We start from the raw sequence: 14,361 nt of genomic DNA, 5'->3' as shown, positions 1-14,361 counted from the left end.
AAGACATTCACTCATACCGAGGAGGCGGGAGGGTGAAATGTAAATTATCTGGTGTGCTCTTTGCTTAATCAAGCTCAATTCCACATGCAATATTCATGATTTTCCTTTTTTATTGGTTTTGTTATTATTTAGCCCAACAGTTGGCTGTTATAGCCATTTTTCATGCATGTTTGTTAATTTCGGAAGCATCTTTCTCCTCTCTCTCCAGCTTCTCCCTTCTCATGACTGTCTCATCGCACGCGCTCAACTCTCAGTCAACGATGGAGGCTAAACTTGACGATTGTCTGTCACCTCACGCGCGCCTCTCACACGAGATCAAATCAATATTTAATAATCAAAAGTCAGTTAAAAATACAGCTTAAGGTGTCTATAAAAGTACATAAGATGCTTATTGGTGGTAAAATTTAACCCGAAATCGAGAAACAAATAGATGAACCAACTCACTTTTCCATTAACTCCAAAAAAAAGCTAAGCACGTTAAAAACCATGAACAAATGTTAACGTTCGGACAGTCGAGGATCAAAGAAACTCATCTTAAGAAGAAGAAGAAGAAAAATGTAGATATAATGGAACACAGCAGATCTTTTGAAACGAATGGTGGTCGCTTGCTAAAAATCCATCTTTTTCATCCTCCAAATGGACAGTATTCACATCTGATACACAAAGCGCAGTATTTTAGTTCAATCATCTCTCGGCCCTGTCCATCCCGCTAACATGGCGACCGACAATGGCAGCGACGGCAACTTTACAAATTCCAGTGAAATATAAACAGCAGAGGCCTCAATAAACATTGAAGGAAACGCGTAACGAATGCGAGTCCACCCATTTGCAAATGCGAACATGAAAATCATTTTGACATAATAGCAGCATTAGCAAACTTTGGCAAGCACTTTCGCAGATCCATTTTCATGTAATAATATACAGTTTATATTACACTGGTGTAAAAAAGGCACTTTTAACAATGGAAAACGTTGTTTGAGCAGTTTAAGTATTATTTAGAGCACACTCTTATGTCAACTATTGCATGAGACCTACAACAACTTTTTACGAAGTTAACGTGAAGATAAAGCACAAGTATTTTTCATCATTATTCGTTATGGGGTGGCACGAAATTGATAATGTACAGCACTGGATAATGGACTGAAAGCAGAAATACTGATTGAAACCAGTCGGCTACCTGTAAAACACTGAGACAGGTAACATAAGTCTTGTAAAATAATACTGAACAGTTGAGAAAATACTTGGTGCCAGTGGCTTCAGGGCCGACAATTGAATCTCTTAAATACAAATCAGAAAATGTTCTACTAATCCAGAATACATCAAATACTACCAGAATTTGGTTAATACTAAAATTGTAGTGTTGTTTTAAAAATCAGTTTATCTTCGATAATAACGATCAATAACCGAAGCTGTTCTGAGACTGCGCATGGTCCACCTCGTGCATGAGAGGTTCAAATTCAATGAGTCGCGGGGCTTCATAGGTATACTGAAATGAAAATAAAAGGATCGCGTGAAAAAAATCCCTTTACCCTTCACTTTTGGAAACTGCAAATGTAAAGAGTGAACACCGTATCAAAAGGTGTGTGATATTCGCAACTGAGTGTGAACATGCCAATTTGTACCCAATCACCAAAATCAGTGGTGCTCCAGCACACTCCATTTACACGCTTCCAGAGAGAGGCCTCAGGCTATCTGGTTGCCTAGCAGCCGCCATCAGTGTGCACAGCGCCTCCAGGGAACTTACTGTGTGTGAGGCTGGCGATGTGACCAGGTTGACATCTGACCTGTCTCACATGATCCTCCCCTCCAACCGTTCGTCCTCTCTCTCTTCTCCCTTGGTAATTATTGGTAATTTACGGCTTCAGGAAGGGGTGTCAATCAGACTAATGTCTCTGCTAATATGACACCATGCAGTCAGTGTAAATCAGAGCTGGAGACATTACAAACATCCTCAAGTGCAGTAAAGCCGAAACGCTTATATTAGCTTCTGATGAAATGTCAATACAGTATTACTGTGTTGCCTCGGAGATGGTTTGCTTCATGCAAACATAAGGTTGTAAACATCTAGGGTATATATCACAAAGCGTTGGCTGATCTCGACAAGTTAGATGACCAGTACTCGAAACAGGACACATTAACCGCTAACATAAAAGTCAAAGTCCCCCAGCGTCCATGCCGTGAAGTTTATGTGTGTGTTAGGGAGGGTAGGGACGGCAACTATAGGCAAATATACGGTGCGAGGTGTAAGTGGTTCACTGTTTCAAGGACATGGCATGGGGAGACAACCTTCTTCTACTGCTTGTTACCCTCCCTGATAAAGCAGGCGCCATCACTATTAGGGGAACACACAAAGTGAGAGAGAGAGAAGGACCAGGCAGTGGCTACAGTGAGCCTCGAATCACGAGAGTTCAAAGGTGTCGTGTCGGTCAAATCACTGAGATAATTAACTACATTCCTGTCATTTTCTGTTGAGGGGCATTTAGATATTTAATTCTCTCTCTCACACTCACACACACAAGTACATTTGCTACATATACCTTCATCAATCATACCACTTCCTCTACTTCCTTGAGTGTTAACTGCTGTTACTACTACTACATGGAGACACATGCGGGTATATGTCACAATATTCGTCCCAGGCCCTCGTTACCTCTGTAACAGTTTTGGCGGCAGCCATGTCGTAGGGAAGAGCTCCATCGTCTGGGAGCAAGGGGTTTGAACCAGGGACGTCTGAGTGTGCGTTTGACTCACTCGGTTTTCAGCTTCGTTGTCTGAGTTCTGGAAGCAGCGGGAGCAAACCAGTCATCTGTTATGAACAATTCGCATCATAATTTGGGAAAAAAAAGAAGAGTGCACACCACTGATGACGAGCGCCTAATTGTATGAATATTCACTAACGTGTATACGGGGGGAGGGGGACCAAACCCACCGCAAGACGGATCGGTTGTCTCCCTGGTAATTGATTCTGCTGATGCAGTTTGGAGGCCTCCTCATGAATATTTCATAAACATGTCTGACCCATAAAGGCGAAAGTCGTCAACCTTAAAGAAGGTCGCACTTTACCCCTAGTTTCCATTGTAACCGCCTTTCAAAGTGTCATTATTAAAAGAAATTAATGACAGTGTGCATAATAAATAACAAATAAAGACACAAATACTTAGCACTTTTTATTCTCTAAAATAAAAAAAATGCTAACAGCTTTACTCTTTTCTGTCTGCTCTCTTATTTATGTCGTAATGCTTTAAAAAGAAAGCAGATATTTAATATTACTTAAATACTTAATAATACTTAAGAGTACTGGATACGCTAGGTGTACAGACTTTTTTTGGACGTGTGTCATAGTTTAGCTGTGCATAGTTTGATTGTTAAAGCTTTATTTTATTGAGTAGTTTATTTTCAAATACCTTTCCATTTCTGTAGCGGAAGCACTGGAATTCAAACACGCCCAGAATGATAGCAAGAACAAGACCGCATATTAGGATGTAAAAAATCCCTGCCACGTTACTTAAGTTAGGGGCGTCTTCCCTTGCTGTAAAAAAGAAAAGAAAGAAAGACTAAAGTGCGCGTGCAAGTGCACATACACACACATCAAAACCAATGTGTATTGATAGGCATGAACGAACCCACAACCAAACATGCACGTACACTGTAGATATATGATTGTCATAAGGTAGTGCACGCACATAAATGAAGGCACATTCAGCCTGAAAGAAAGAACATAAGGACCAGCGAACGATGTGGGATGGAATACAACTGTCGAAATTGATACATATACTAAAGGGATGACCTTTGAACTGGCACTCCGGCGTCACCTCCGCACTGCCCCTTTTCAATCCACCATCTCTGATGCAGCGTGTGTAGAGTTCCTCCTTCTTTAAGTCTCAGCACGGCGAGCGTGATCTGGTCCCTGCAACGACAACAACATTGTCGTCATGATCATCAATCTTCCTAACAGGCATGTCGTTTGTCATCATGCAGATTAGCTGCAGGCCAGGCTATTTATAGTGTGTTAGGTATCATATGTGTGTGTGGTGGTGGTGGTGGTGGTGGTGGGGGGGGTTAGTTACAGTGCTACAGACACAGACTGAAAGTGTCTTCACCAGGTTAGTAACAGTGTTGAAAAAGAAGATGGAAGTGAGAGAAAACTTACCTCAGCTCCGAACCGCGCGGCGTGGGGATGCCAAAGCCTTTGCTGTTGAGGGGCGAGCCGGCAGTGGTGGTGTCGCAAGGTTCGCGGTTGTTGGCGAAGTCGATGGCGGAGCTGTCTGTCAGGAACGCGTATTTTCCCTTCATATTTTTCACCTTCACCGACATGAAAACGTGTCAGAGGATTAGGGTCAGTCGCAAACCCAGCAAACAACTGTGACAAGTGGGACAGTCACACTGATTATTCGAGAATAAGCCATTGACTATTTGAGAAAAAAAAATAAAAACACTAAAAACTCGACAGACAAACAAACAAAAAGCAATCCAACAAGTCCAAAACAAGTCAGAGCATATCAGGATACGTAGGCAATGGCTACAGACACGAGCTACAGTACGCTCACGACAGACAGTGACTGTAGGCTGAACATAATAATTATTGTCTACACCATATGTCCTTACTCTCTCGATTCCTTCGTCGGAGGTCTCTGTCAACACCTCAGGATGGCTAATCATGTACTCATACATCTGCTTTGTAGACAGGTAAGTCAGAATTCTGCAAGAATAACCCAAAAGCCACCTTCCCTTTACAAAATTACCTCAAGGGCTTCACTGACAACAATAACAACCGCAACAACATCAAAGGTATAATATTATTCTCTCGTTACAAGCTATCATTATTACAAAACACTTAAAAATATTACAGAAACATGTTGAACTTGTTACATAGTATGTTCTGCTCCACATCATGTATAATGCCAAAGGTTAACTTCAAATCCGGTATATTGTGGACAGGTAAACTCCATATCGTTATGCCATTAAATGTTTAAACCGTATCCAGCATAACATGTCTATATAACATCGTTTTATTTGCCAACGGTAACGTGTAAACATTACTTTATATAAAACATTAACAGCCTATAAAAATAAAACAAACTTACTATATCCAATTCATTTACGCTGACTCTTACAGTCTCTCACATTCATATTATTGCCACTTAAAATAGGAAAACAAGAATACCATCAGTTCAAACGTATACATATAAACGGTTACTCCACACAGGTGAGAAAGCAGTATGTTGTATGGCCATATCCATTTGATCAAACGCAACAACCTAAAGTTATTATCACAAATTTGACTTCTCATTCTATTCTGAGTCAAACCTTGAAGAACTGTAAGGTAGTTCCGGAACTGGGCGCGCCGTACTTGATGGTCGGGTGATTGACAAGGTCGTCCACAGACTCGATGGGTTTCACCATCCTCTTCATGGTCAGGAAGGCCGCCAGGTTGGCAGTGTAGGAGGAGATGATGATTAGCACAAAGAACCACCAGGCACCGCCGATGATGCGACCAGACACCGACCTGAGTGCGAAATCATCATCATCATCATCATCATATCATCATCATCTTCACACGCACCTTACACTCGCTAGCCACACACACACAGAGCAACAGAAAGACACGGTACTGTGTCGGCCCTGCAAGAAAGTGTGACAAGGGAAACAATTTGCACAGTTTACACACTGCTCGATCGACAGACGTTCGGGAGTCAGCCATTGATCAGCTGACACAGAAAACATCCGGAATATTTCATGCATAAACTGTGACTGGCACGAGCTGTCACACAGTTCTGACCTGGGACAGGAGTCGCTGCCTTGAAACATCAGCGCCCCCATGGAAAACCAAAAGGAGTTGAGGAGCGAGAAGTCGTTGCCATAGCCACCGCTCTTGTGCGGGTCTTTCTTCCACTCCACCGGGCTGAAGCGGCTGACGACGAAAAGGGCGACGCTGACGACGATGTAGGCGATGGTGATGCAGACCCAGATCTCGATGGACAGCGGCTCCATGAAGGAGAAGACGCCCGGGCGCTGATGCTGCGGCTTCTTGATGATGATGGACACCCCGATGTCCATGAAGGGCTTGGAGAAGTCGACGTAGCGCTCGCGCTCGGCTGTGATGGTCAAGCCCGCGATGGCCAAGTCCGCCTTCTGCAGCACACCACACTTCTGTCACTCACGCCGCTACAGGCGCCCATCGCGGGTGTGGTGGTGATGGTAAATAATGTGTGCTTGGATATCTATCACTTAACAGATAAGAAGTTGCAACAGACCACATTGTGGGTGTCACTGGTGTGATTGTGCGGGACGTTGTGATTGTGATGGTGATAGCGTGGTGTTCATGACTAGCGATAGTAATGATGTGTGAGAGGTCGTAGTTATGAAGCGAGGGTAAGTCGTCGCTCTGGGGCAACATGGGGAACTCAAGGACTAGCATCTAGTTGCCGAAGTTTTAAAGGGTGTCCAGACCCCATAGGTGTTGTTTTACCCCCGGAGCCGTAGTTATAACCGATGGTGAAGATACCCTGGGGAGAAAAAACACGAAGCAATGTTCGTGGGGTCAGGCATCGTATTTTACATACGAAAAGAAGACGCATTTCCGCGAGTTCTCATTTCTTCCGCGGAACGAGTTTCTCTCGCTGCATAACTACAACCCCTGATGAGGTTGGCGTGATGATGAGTGATGAGGAGGATTAGGCTGGAGCCAGGTACTGTGGTGGTGAAAATAATGATTACAGTCGTGACGGGAAAGTATTTACAGGTTATAATCGTTAAGATGTGAACAATAAAAGCCAGACTCCCTGAGTGGGTTTTACACATTTGTTTACTATTTAGATAAATATTTTATTGCAGGAGCAGTCAGCTTGTGGTTTCCATTTCTAGGACACGGTATGTTGAGAGTGGACCGCAACTCTTCTCTATCTTTTACCCGTCGTGAAAACTCAGGTTCCCATCACTTGCGGGTGTGCAAATGGAGATTGTCTGTCAGAAGCACGAACGCGTATTAATAAGCTTAAAGTCGACCCCACTAGCCATATGAAGAAACTTTATTTTCTCCAAATTTGGTGTTTTCCAGTTGGTTTACTAATTCACTAATTGTAACTCTTCGTGCTATCAGTGAGTTCAGCAGTCATGTACCCTCTGCACTAGCCCCATCAGTAACTTTAGTAGTCACGCCTTCGTACTAACCCCATTAATTAGTTCACCAATCATGCCATTCCACGTGTTGTTTTTCGGCTCCCGTGCTCCGTACTTATTGTCATGCACCAGCTTGAACAGGAAGTCGAAGCCGATCTCTGTTGCCAGCCCCCATGCCAAGTCCATTGCGTAACCTAGCGACCGACAGACGAACAGACTGTCCGCAAATGCTGAACGAGCAGCCTCGGGAGGAGCCCTACCCCACTGTCATACATAAATATAAGTTATTTAATAAAATAATATTGTATTTGTTTCATCCAAATTACTTTTAAAACTTAATCATTATCAAAATAGGATAATGACACCAAAATCAATTATCGTTAATGTTCTATAATTGCCATCATGTCATGATGTTCAGGCATGATACTCATATGATTATTATTATTCAAGTCAAATGAAGAAAAAATATTTCACTCACATCATTTTCTATGCAATCTCTTTATTGTTTAAATCACACAAGCGCGAAAACAAAAAAGCAAAAAAGAGAAGAGAGACAAAAAAGCAAAAGGATGTATACAAGAAAGAAAAGTAGAAATTAGAAAAACAAGAAAATAGATAAGCAGATAGCATTACAGATTAGGTAAAGAAAATACAGAAAGGGACAAATAGAAATGAGGGAAGTGCAAAAACAGGTTTATGCGTTCTTTAACTGAGAATCTGGCTTGTCGAGTTCTCTTGAACCAACCTTCAAATCTGTTGTTGCCAGTCAGTGGGTGCCCATCATCCTTTTCTTTATACATCAGAAACGGCTGAGACTGTTGAAAAGGAAAATACAGATATTTGTTTTATTTTTGTACTGCTATTGAAACATCAAAACAAGTGTTCTTGTGGTTTTAGAAATTTTACATATTATTACTTCTTGACAGTCTGAACTCGTTATCTCCGCAAAACAAAATCCTGGACAGAACGGATCAGCCCGCAAGTTAGAGATCGTATCCCCTCTTGGTGTCGCCATCCTCACCTTTTGCCTGAAATGTGTGTAGGCCACATGCTTGTGAGACTGTATACTGTACTACCTCAAACTTCTTATGGAGGTCTAAAAAATACACCGACATGATCTGAGATGTTGAGATAATTTCCACTACTTTGCCAGATTGAGAGATCACCTCATGTTCACCCTTTTTATGGGACAAACTCTTTAAAGAACTTGTGAGAATATCTACAGCAGGTCCATAGGAATGCGAGGTCCCCTCGTTTATCAGCAAACCTTGTAGAGCTTGTAAGAACTTATCTAGCAGCAACTGGTTAAATATGACAGATGACTGGAGACAACGTTGATGTACTCCCACTGGGTTTTCAATAAGGATGTTCAAACAGAATCCTATCGTGTTTCTTTATAAAAATGTAAAAATGTTAATTTGTTTTCAGCACACTTAAAAAGGAAACAACAACAAGGGAAGGGTGGATGAAAAGAGTTTTAAATGAAAATGTACGATCAGATAATAATACTGTGTTGAAAGATTACCCTCACTCGCAGCCTGTCGGCGTTGAGCCACTGAGATGTACATATTAAGCTTTATGTAAAATTTATGCATTTCCTTTGATTTTATATTCAAACTTATATATGACAGGGAGATTTCGTGCACATTGCCACAGGGATTCAAAATTTTGAGAGATTTTCTCTCATCCTCTTGCTTATAAATCATAATTCTTGCCTTTAAAATGCGTGAAAGCAAGTCTTTACATGTTGCTTGAACAAGTTTTAAATGTGGAAAAAAAAACCCGCAAGAAGGGATTAAAGCAGACTAACAGTAAATAATGTCGAAGTTATTGCAAGAGAAGTGTTACAATTTCTCCGAGTTGAAACATTCCGCCAGGGACCTATTTTCCGCGCAGGAAGTTGCATGTGGACTGTGGTGATAGGTGGCGGGACACACGTGCGGCACGACAGGCGGGGGACGTGTCTGGCTCAAGGCGCGCGCGTTTACACTGCGAGTTGCCGCCCGCGTCCTTAGAGGGCGCTGTGGATGTCTGCCTCGCTCTCCTTCTTTGTATGCCAATCCATTTCCGGTCAAAATGGCCTCTTTAAACTGTTCATTGATTTCCCCGCATACTTGTGTACAAAAACACGTAATTGGAGCTGGTCTGTCTTTGATATCGACATGGAGGCGACTAGAATGGAAGATGAAAGCTACTGAGAAAAAAATGTAAGACGTGAGAAAATGTGAAACTTAATAAACTGTGAAGAAGAAAGGGGAAAAAGGTAAGCAAAGCGTGCAGAAGATTAAAACTGACAAAGCTTTGAGCGGATTCTTAAATCACTTTTTTTAAAAAAAAAACAGACACGGCCTTATGAACTGCTGGATGTAGAAAGAAAAACTCGAAGGCTTTCTGCTTTCGCGATAAAAGAAAAAAAAAATCTCAAGGGAAGCATATGGGTGTGAGAAATCACGAGTATAATCTCTATGTATGACTCAAACATACACATCATAAACACAACCTCCATTCTCTGACCTATCTTGTCTACTCATGGGTGACTCAGTGAGTCCCCGAGATACTCTTGTATCTTGTATCCTCACACATATTTTAGCAAACATTTTGCCTTGATGAAAATATTCTCGAAACAGCGTTTCTGCATTTCAGCTTACCTTTTCCAATTTATTTCACGAAGCCATAAAGATCATTTTTTTAAAATCTCTATGGAAAAGACTTCATTTGCATACTGGTACATTAAAAAAGTTATTAAGTTTCAGACGTGTTACCCGAGAATCAATCAGCATCCAGGGACATTTGAGGAGAAGGCGTTCACTGATACAGGCCTGTCTTAAATGAATTCTGCGACTCTCTTTTCTGCCCCAAGATTAAGCCCTTTTCTAATGTGACGCAGTTATTCAGCCATTTTATTCCAACTCACTGGCTGGTTCAAGCAGACTGGGGAAGGGAGAGTCCGGAATACATAACTTCTTCTGGACATCGTGACCCGTCTTACTCGCAGATGCCGGTTGTTAAAAATATAGAGAAAATTGAGCAAGCGAATTGGAAAGTGAGCGAACTAAGAACAGAATGAAAAATGAACAAAAAGGAATAAAGTATAAATATTATTTAACACAGTGAAACAATGCTCGATGTATGGAATAAAAATGGAGAAGCAAGTTAAAGCAACCAGTTTCTTATTGCTGATGGTTGTCAGCTCAGGAGTAAAACGACAAAGGACTTTTTTGTATCAGCTCGAAAATTCTCGGGTAACAAAGAAGACAACTAGTAGGCCAAAAAGGTTGTTGTTATCCGATCTACAATTTAACTGAGGCTAGGGTGCAAGCCATGCATGTCATCTATAGTCTGACCCCCGGCCGCTGGGAGGAAGACATTACAGTCGAGCACGTTGTGCTACGTCACTTCATAAAGCTTATCTCAGGCATCTCGGGAGCCAAATGAAATTAATGGCATATAAAATTGAGTAATATTCATAATTACTTTAAATTTGGATTACTCTTCCTTACTAACCTCTCTTTTCCACCGCGATGAAAAGTTGTGGGGGGATTACTCTCGACGAGACCGGCTGACATCCTAACTGAAAGTTAGATTAGTTCTTTGACGGCTTTTCTCTCTCGCAATTTAATCAACTTTGCTCCCTGTTTGACCAGCTGTGCCCGTCAACACTACACAGAAGGAAGAAACATGCACCCACTGGCAATGTGGTCCGAAAAATGTTGTTGATGGTTAGTTTTCTTTGCAGGGCGTTTGAATGACCGTGCTGACCGATAAATTCAGGAAAGTTGAGAGAAGACTGAGCAACTGAACGAGGGAGATGTATGAATGCGATGAAGGACTGATATCATTTGACAGTGATCGATCGACAGGGAGAAAGAGATTAACTATACCTTGCGAATTGGCAAGGGAGGGAGGAGCAATCGATGGAGGTTAAGGTAGAAGAAGGGAAAGAAAAGACAGACAGACAGACAGACGAGAGAGAGACAGATAGAAAGGCCAACAACTCACGATGATGGACGTTAATAATTTTGGTTCTGTTCACTGCGTTGTCCTGACGCCTCCTGGACCAACGGGTCTCCTCCTCCGGCGCGTCAACGCAGCGAAACCCTCCAGACGTTGACCACGTGCCGATCTGCACAGGACCGGGTACGTGAGCATGTGTCCTCCATTCAAACACACACACACACAAACACATACACTATCACTAACAAATACAAAATCACATGCATATAGTCGATGCCACTCACAAAGATAACTGGCACAAGTATTAGATATAGTTTTAGAAATAAGGAGGAATACTATAGAATGTTCAAAGTGTAATTTTTGCAAATATAGCTGTAATGTTATTAGCATTGTTTGTATTCCCACTATTGAGTGTATTCATTGTTTGGTTGTTGAAATGGTTTTCTAAGGCGGAGGACGGAAAAAGCGAAAAAAGGGTTGGAGTGAATGTGAACACAAGAAGATATTTTTAAGTTTGAAGTAGAAATGTCAGGGTTGAGCTTCTCTTCTCTGGTATGGTGTCTTGGTGGCTCAGAAAAATTAACTTGCTTCCTCTTCAAACTTTTTATTCAAAGCAGACAGAACTCAGTGTTCAGAACGACCAGATGGCAGGAACAGTACACAGCCGATGAATTGTGAATGAAACACGACTTTTGATATTTCATGCTTTATACAGCTTTCAATTTGGAGAAACTGGTTAGGATGAACAATTTTGATTTTGCAGACATGGTACGGTTGGAGTGCTAATTATCGCAGTTTTTCTAACGGCAAGAGAAAGAATATCATTGTTTTATTTTAATTTTAAGTGTCTATTTGAGATAAAAAGCGTGAGTAAGAGAGAGGAGAAAAAAAAAACAACCAATTTGACAATTTTTGGGGAAAAGCTTGCAGGGAGCGTGTCATGCTAATGGTGTCCATTTGTAGCTGGAGAAGCCACCTAGAATATGTCAGCCGGTCGAAGGAGCAGTAATGCCTTGTCCTTTTAAAATTGACGAAGGGAAAGAAAAGACCTTTGGTGTTCCTTAAAGAAGAAATGCTGCAGCAAACCTTTTTCACTCCTTTATCCAGTGCCATCGAGTACACGCGCAAAGAGAAGTTTTTGCGTAAACCGTCTTCGCTGAATGCCAAGTCTCCAGACAGCCCCTGAGGGGATTTCTGCAAGGCATGAGCAAAGAAAGAAAAAAAGCAAATGTCAGCTATAAACAATAAGCTTCCAGACACACACACACACACATGCAAGCACACACCCACGCTCGCGTGTATGCACATGCCATTTGGACAGACACAAGGAAAGAGAGACTTTGGAACTACACACAAAGATAATAATATTAAGAAAAAGTTTTTAAATTTAGACCTTAGATTTTTCATGCATTACTTATGAGTAGCATTTAAGATGGAATCTTGTTTGTTCCGGTAGTTTTCAGCCCTGTAAGAAGAAATCATTGAGCTGCTGGCTCCGTTGTGAATCATGTACCGCAGACTTTTTCATAGATTTTCTGAAGTTAATGTCTTAGTTCATTTTTTAATCATTAGTCATTGTCCCATGTTTACAGTCTTTAAAAGCAGAAGATTAAACAGCGATGAAGGGCTTTGAGTGGGGAAAAATATTTTAGGCATGCTTCAGCAGCAACAGAATCGTGCAAATGCTACATTTTGTGAGAGAGTCGAATTCTGGTTTCGTTATTCTTAAAAACGACTCACAACAAACAGCAACCCTTGCCCTAACTTGGACTCACAAGCTTCATCTTGGAGAGCAGCTTAGCGCCCAGCATCCAGGGTATAGGGGGGCGTGTCGTGCACGGTACCCCCCTGGTACGATTGTAATTGTACACATCTCCCCGCCGGAAGATCCAACGGAAGACGTCGGGATCCTCCTCCATGACTCCCATGATGCCTTTTTCGATGAGATTCAAGGCGTCCAGTGTCAAGGCCGCTCCAACCTGAATTCCATAATGCTTAGCTATACAATGATGGGAGACATATCTAGCAATTCCAGTAATATTTCTATCACTAACATGAGATACAGCACACCAAGAGATACGAGCTTTAAAAATAAACACACCACCAGTGAAGCATAAAGAAACGGTACACTGACAACCATATTGGAGTCAATGAAGATAGGACTGAAAAAGGCAGGCAGGCAGGCCAACACACAGAAAGACAGACAGACAAACAGACAGAGGAGGTAGTGTGCTGTGTCACCGGTAGGGGGTACACGTCTCGCGCCTCCATGTCGTCCTGCACTTTGCCGGCGCGCATGGCGATGAGGGTGCGGCGCAGGTCCTTGAAGGGCGCCTGCTGCTCGTCCAGCAGCTGGAAGCCCGTGACGTTGACTCCGCCGTGACGGAAGCGTGACAGGTTGAGTCGCTTGAAGTCCTGCAGCACAAAACATTCCCTGAGCTTTGCTGGCTTCTGCTTGTACATCACTGTGCGAGTGATAAGCCGTAAAGTGCATTAATGTACCACGACTGACAGATTCACAGACCAAGTACGCAACCATTCATGAAAGCAAACAGTCGTCCAAACAACTTACATCCTCCATTCATCCACAGACAGTTCTGCTTTCAGATGCAAAGTGCTGCTGGTGACGAAGGAAATCTTACCAGTGAAGCTAGCAGGTAGTTGTATCCAAATTTATTCATACCAACTTCAGGGATCTGAAAAAAAAAACCGTATATGAAGTAAGCTGACAGAGAGACTAACCCGAAACGAAAGAAAAATTACTGTCAACGTGTGTGCACGGTCAGCACAGAAATGTGTTCACAAATTCTTATAAATGCTAACAATGGACTAGGAAATCGGGAAATACAAGGCGACTTACATGATAGAGATGTGACCGCAAAGAGACATGGTGGTCAGGAAGACAGGAAGGTGAGTGATACGGCCTAGAGCCCTAGACAAACAGACCGACTCCCCAAAGCTCACCAAAAAGCTAATATAGATGTAGTATCAGTGCAGACAGGTCACATCAAATTATAGTTCTATACAAAAGTGGTTGTGGAGAAGGAGTGTAGAAAGTCATTGCGGCACATGACAAAGATGAGATTCACAAATTAAACATTATTTATGTTGAGTTTCTTTCCACTCGCCTAAGGTCAGCAAAGAGCACCCAAGGGCGGCGGACATGGAGTAATACATGCACAAAACACTTTTGCATACATCCTTCAATTTCCGCACTTTGAATTCATTGTGTTTGCTTTCTTCTTTTACTCATTCGGATGTTCATCTTATTATTTAGTATAAGATGAA

General features: G+C 42.1%; 1 protein-coding gene across 1 annotated transcript in view; it reads right to left on the bottom strand.

Annotated features, from left to right (window-relative positions):
* Positions 1-308: 308 nt before the first annotated feature.
* Positions 309-14,361, bottom strand: part of LOC112559559 (glutamate receptor-like) — a 38,654-nt gene continuing 24,601 nt past the window's right edge. Inside the window, 17 exon segments of the mRNA XM_025230891.1 lie at positions 309-1,486; positions 2,651-2,778; positions 3,405-3,529; positions 3,788-3,907; positions 4,151-4,302; positions 4,606-4,677; positions 4,679-4,699; positions 5,308-5,506; positions 5,780-6,132; positions 7,171-7,313; positions 7,865-7,934; positions 11,119-11,144; positions 11,182-11,242; positions 12,160-12,267; positions 12,849-13,052; positions 13,315-13,488; positions 13,716-13,769. Coding sequence (XP_025086676.1) covers positions 3,511-3,529; positions 3,788-3,907; positions 4,151-4,302; positions 4,606-4,677; positions 4,679-4,699; positions 5,308-5,506; positions 5,780-6,132; positions 7,171-7,313; positions 7,865-7,934; positions 11,119-11,144; positions 11,182-11,242; positions 12,160-12,267; positions 12,849-13,052; positions 13,315-13,488; positions 13,716-13,769 — 1,776 coding nt within the window. The 3' untranslated portion in view covers positions 309-1,486; positions 2,651-2,778; positions 3,405-3,510.

This window comes from Pomacea canaliculata, linkage group LG3 (genome assembly GCF_003073045.1).
Source record: "Pomacea canaliculata isolate SZHN2017 linkage group LG3, ASM307304v1, whole genome shotgun sequence".
NCBI lineage: Eukaryota > Metazoa > Mollusca > Gastropoda > Architaenioglossa > Ampullariidae > Pomacea > Pomacea canaliculata.
The sequence above is the reverse complement of the archived record's forward strand: the minus strand, read 5'-3'. Positions and strand labels throughout refer to the sequence as shown.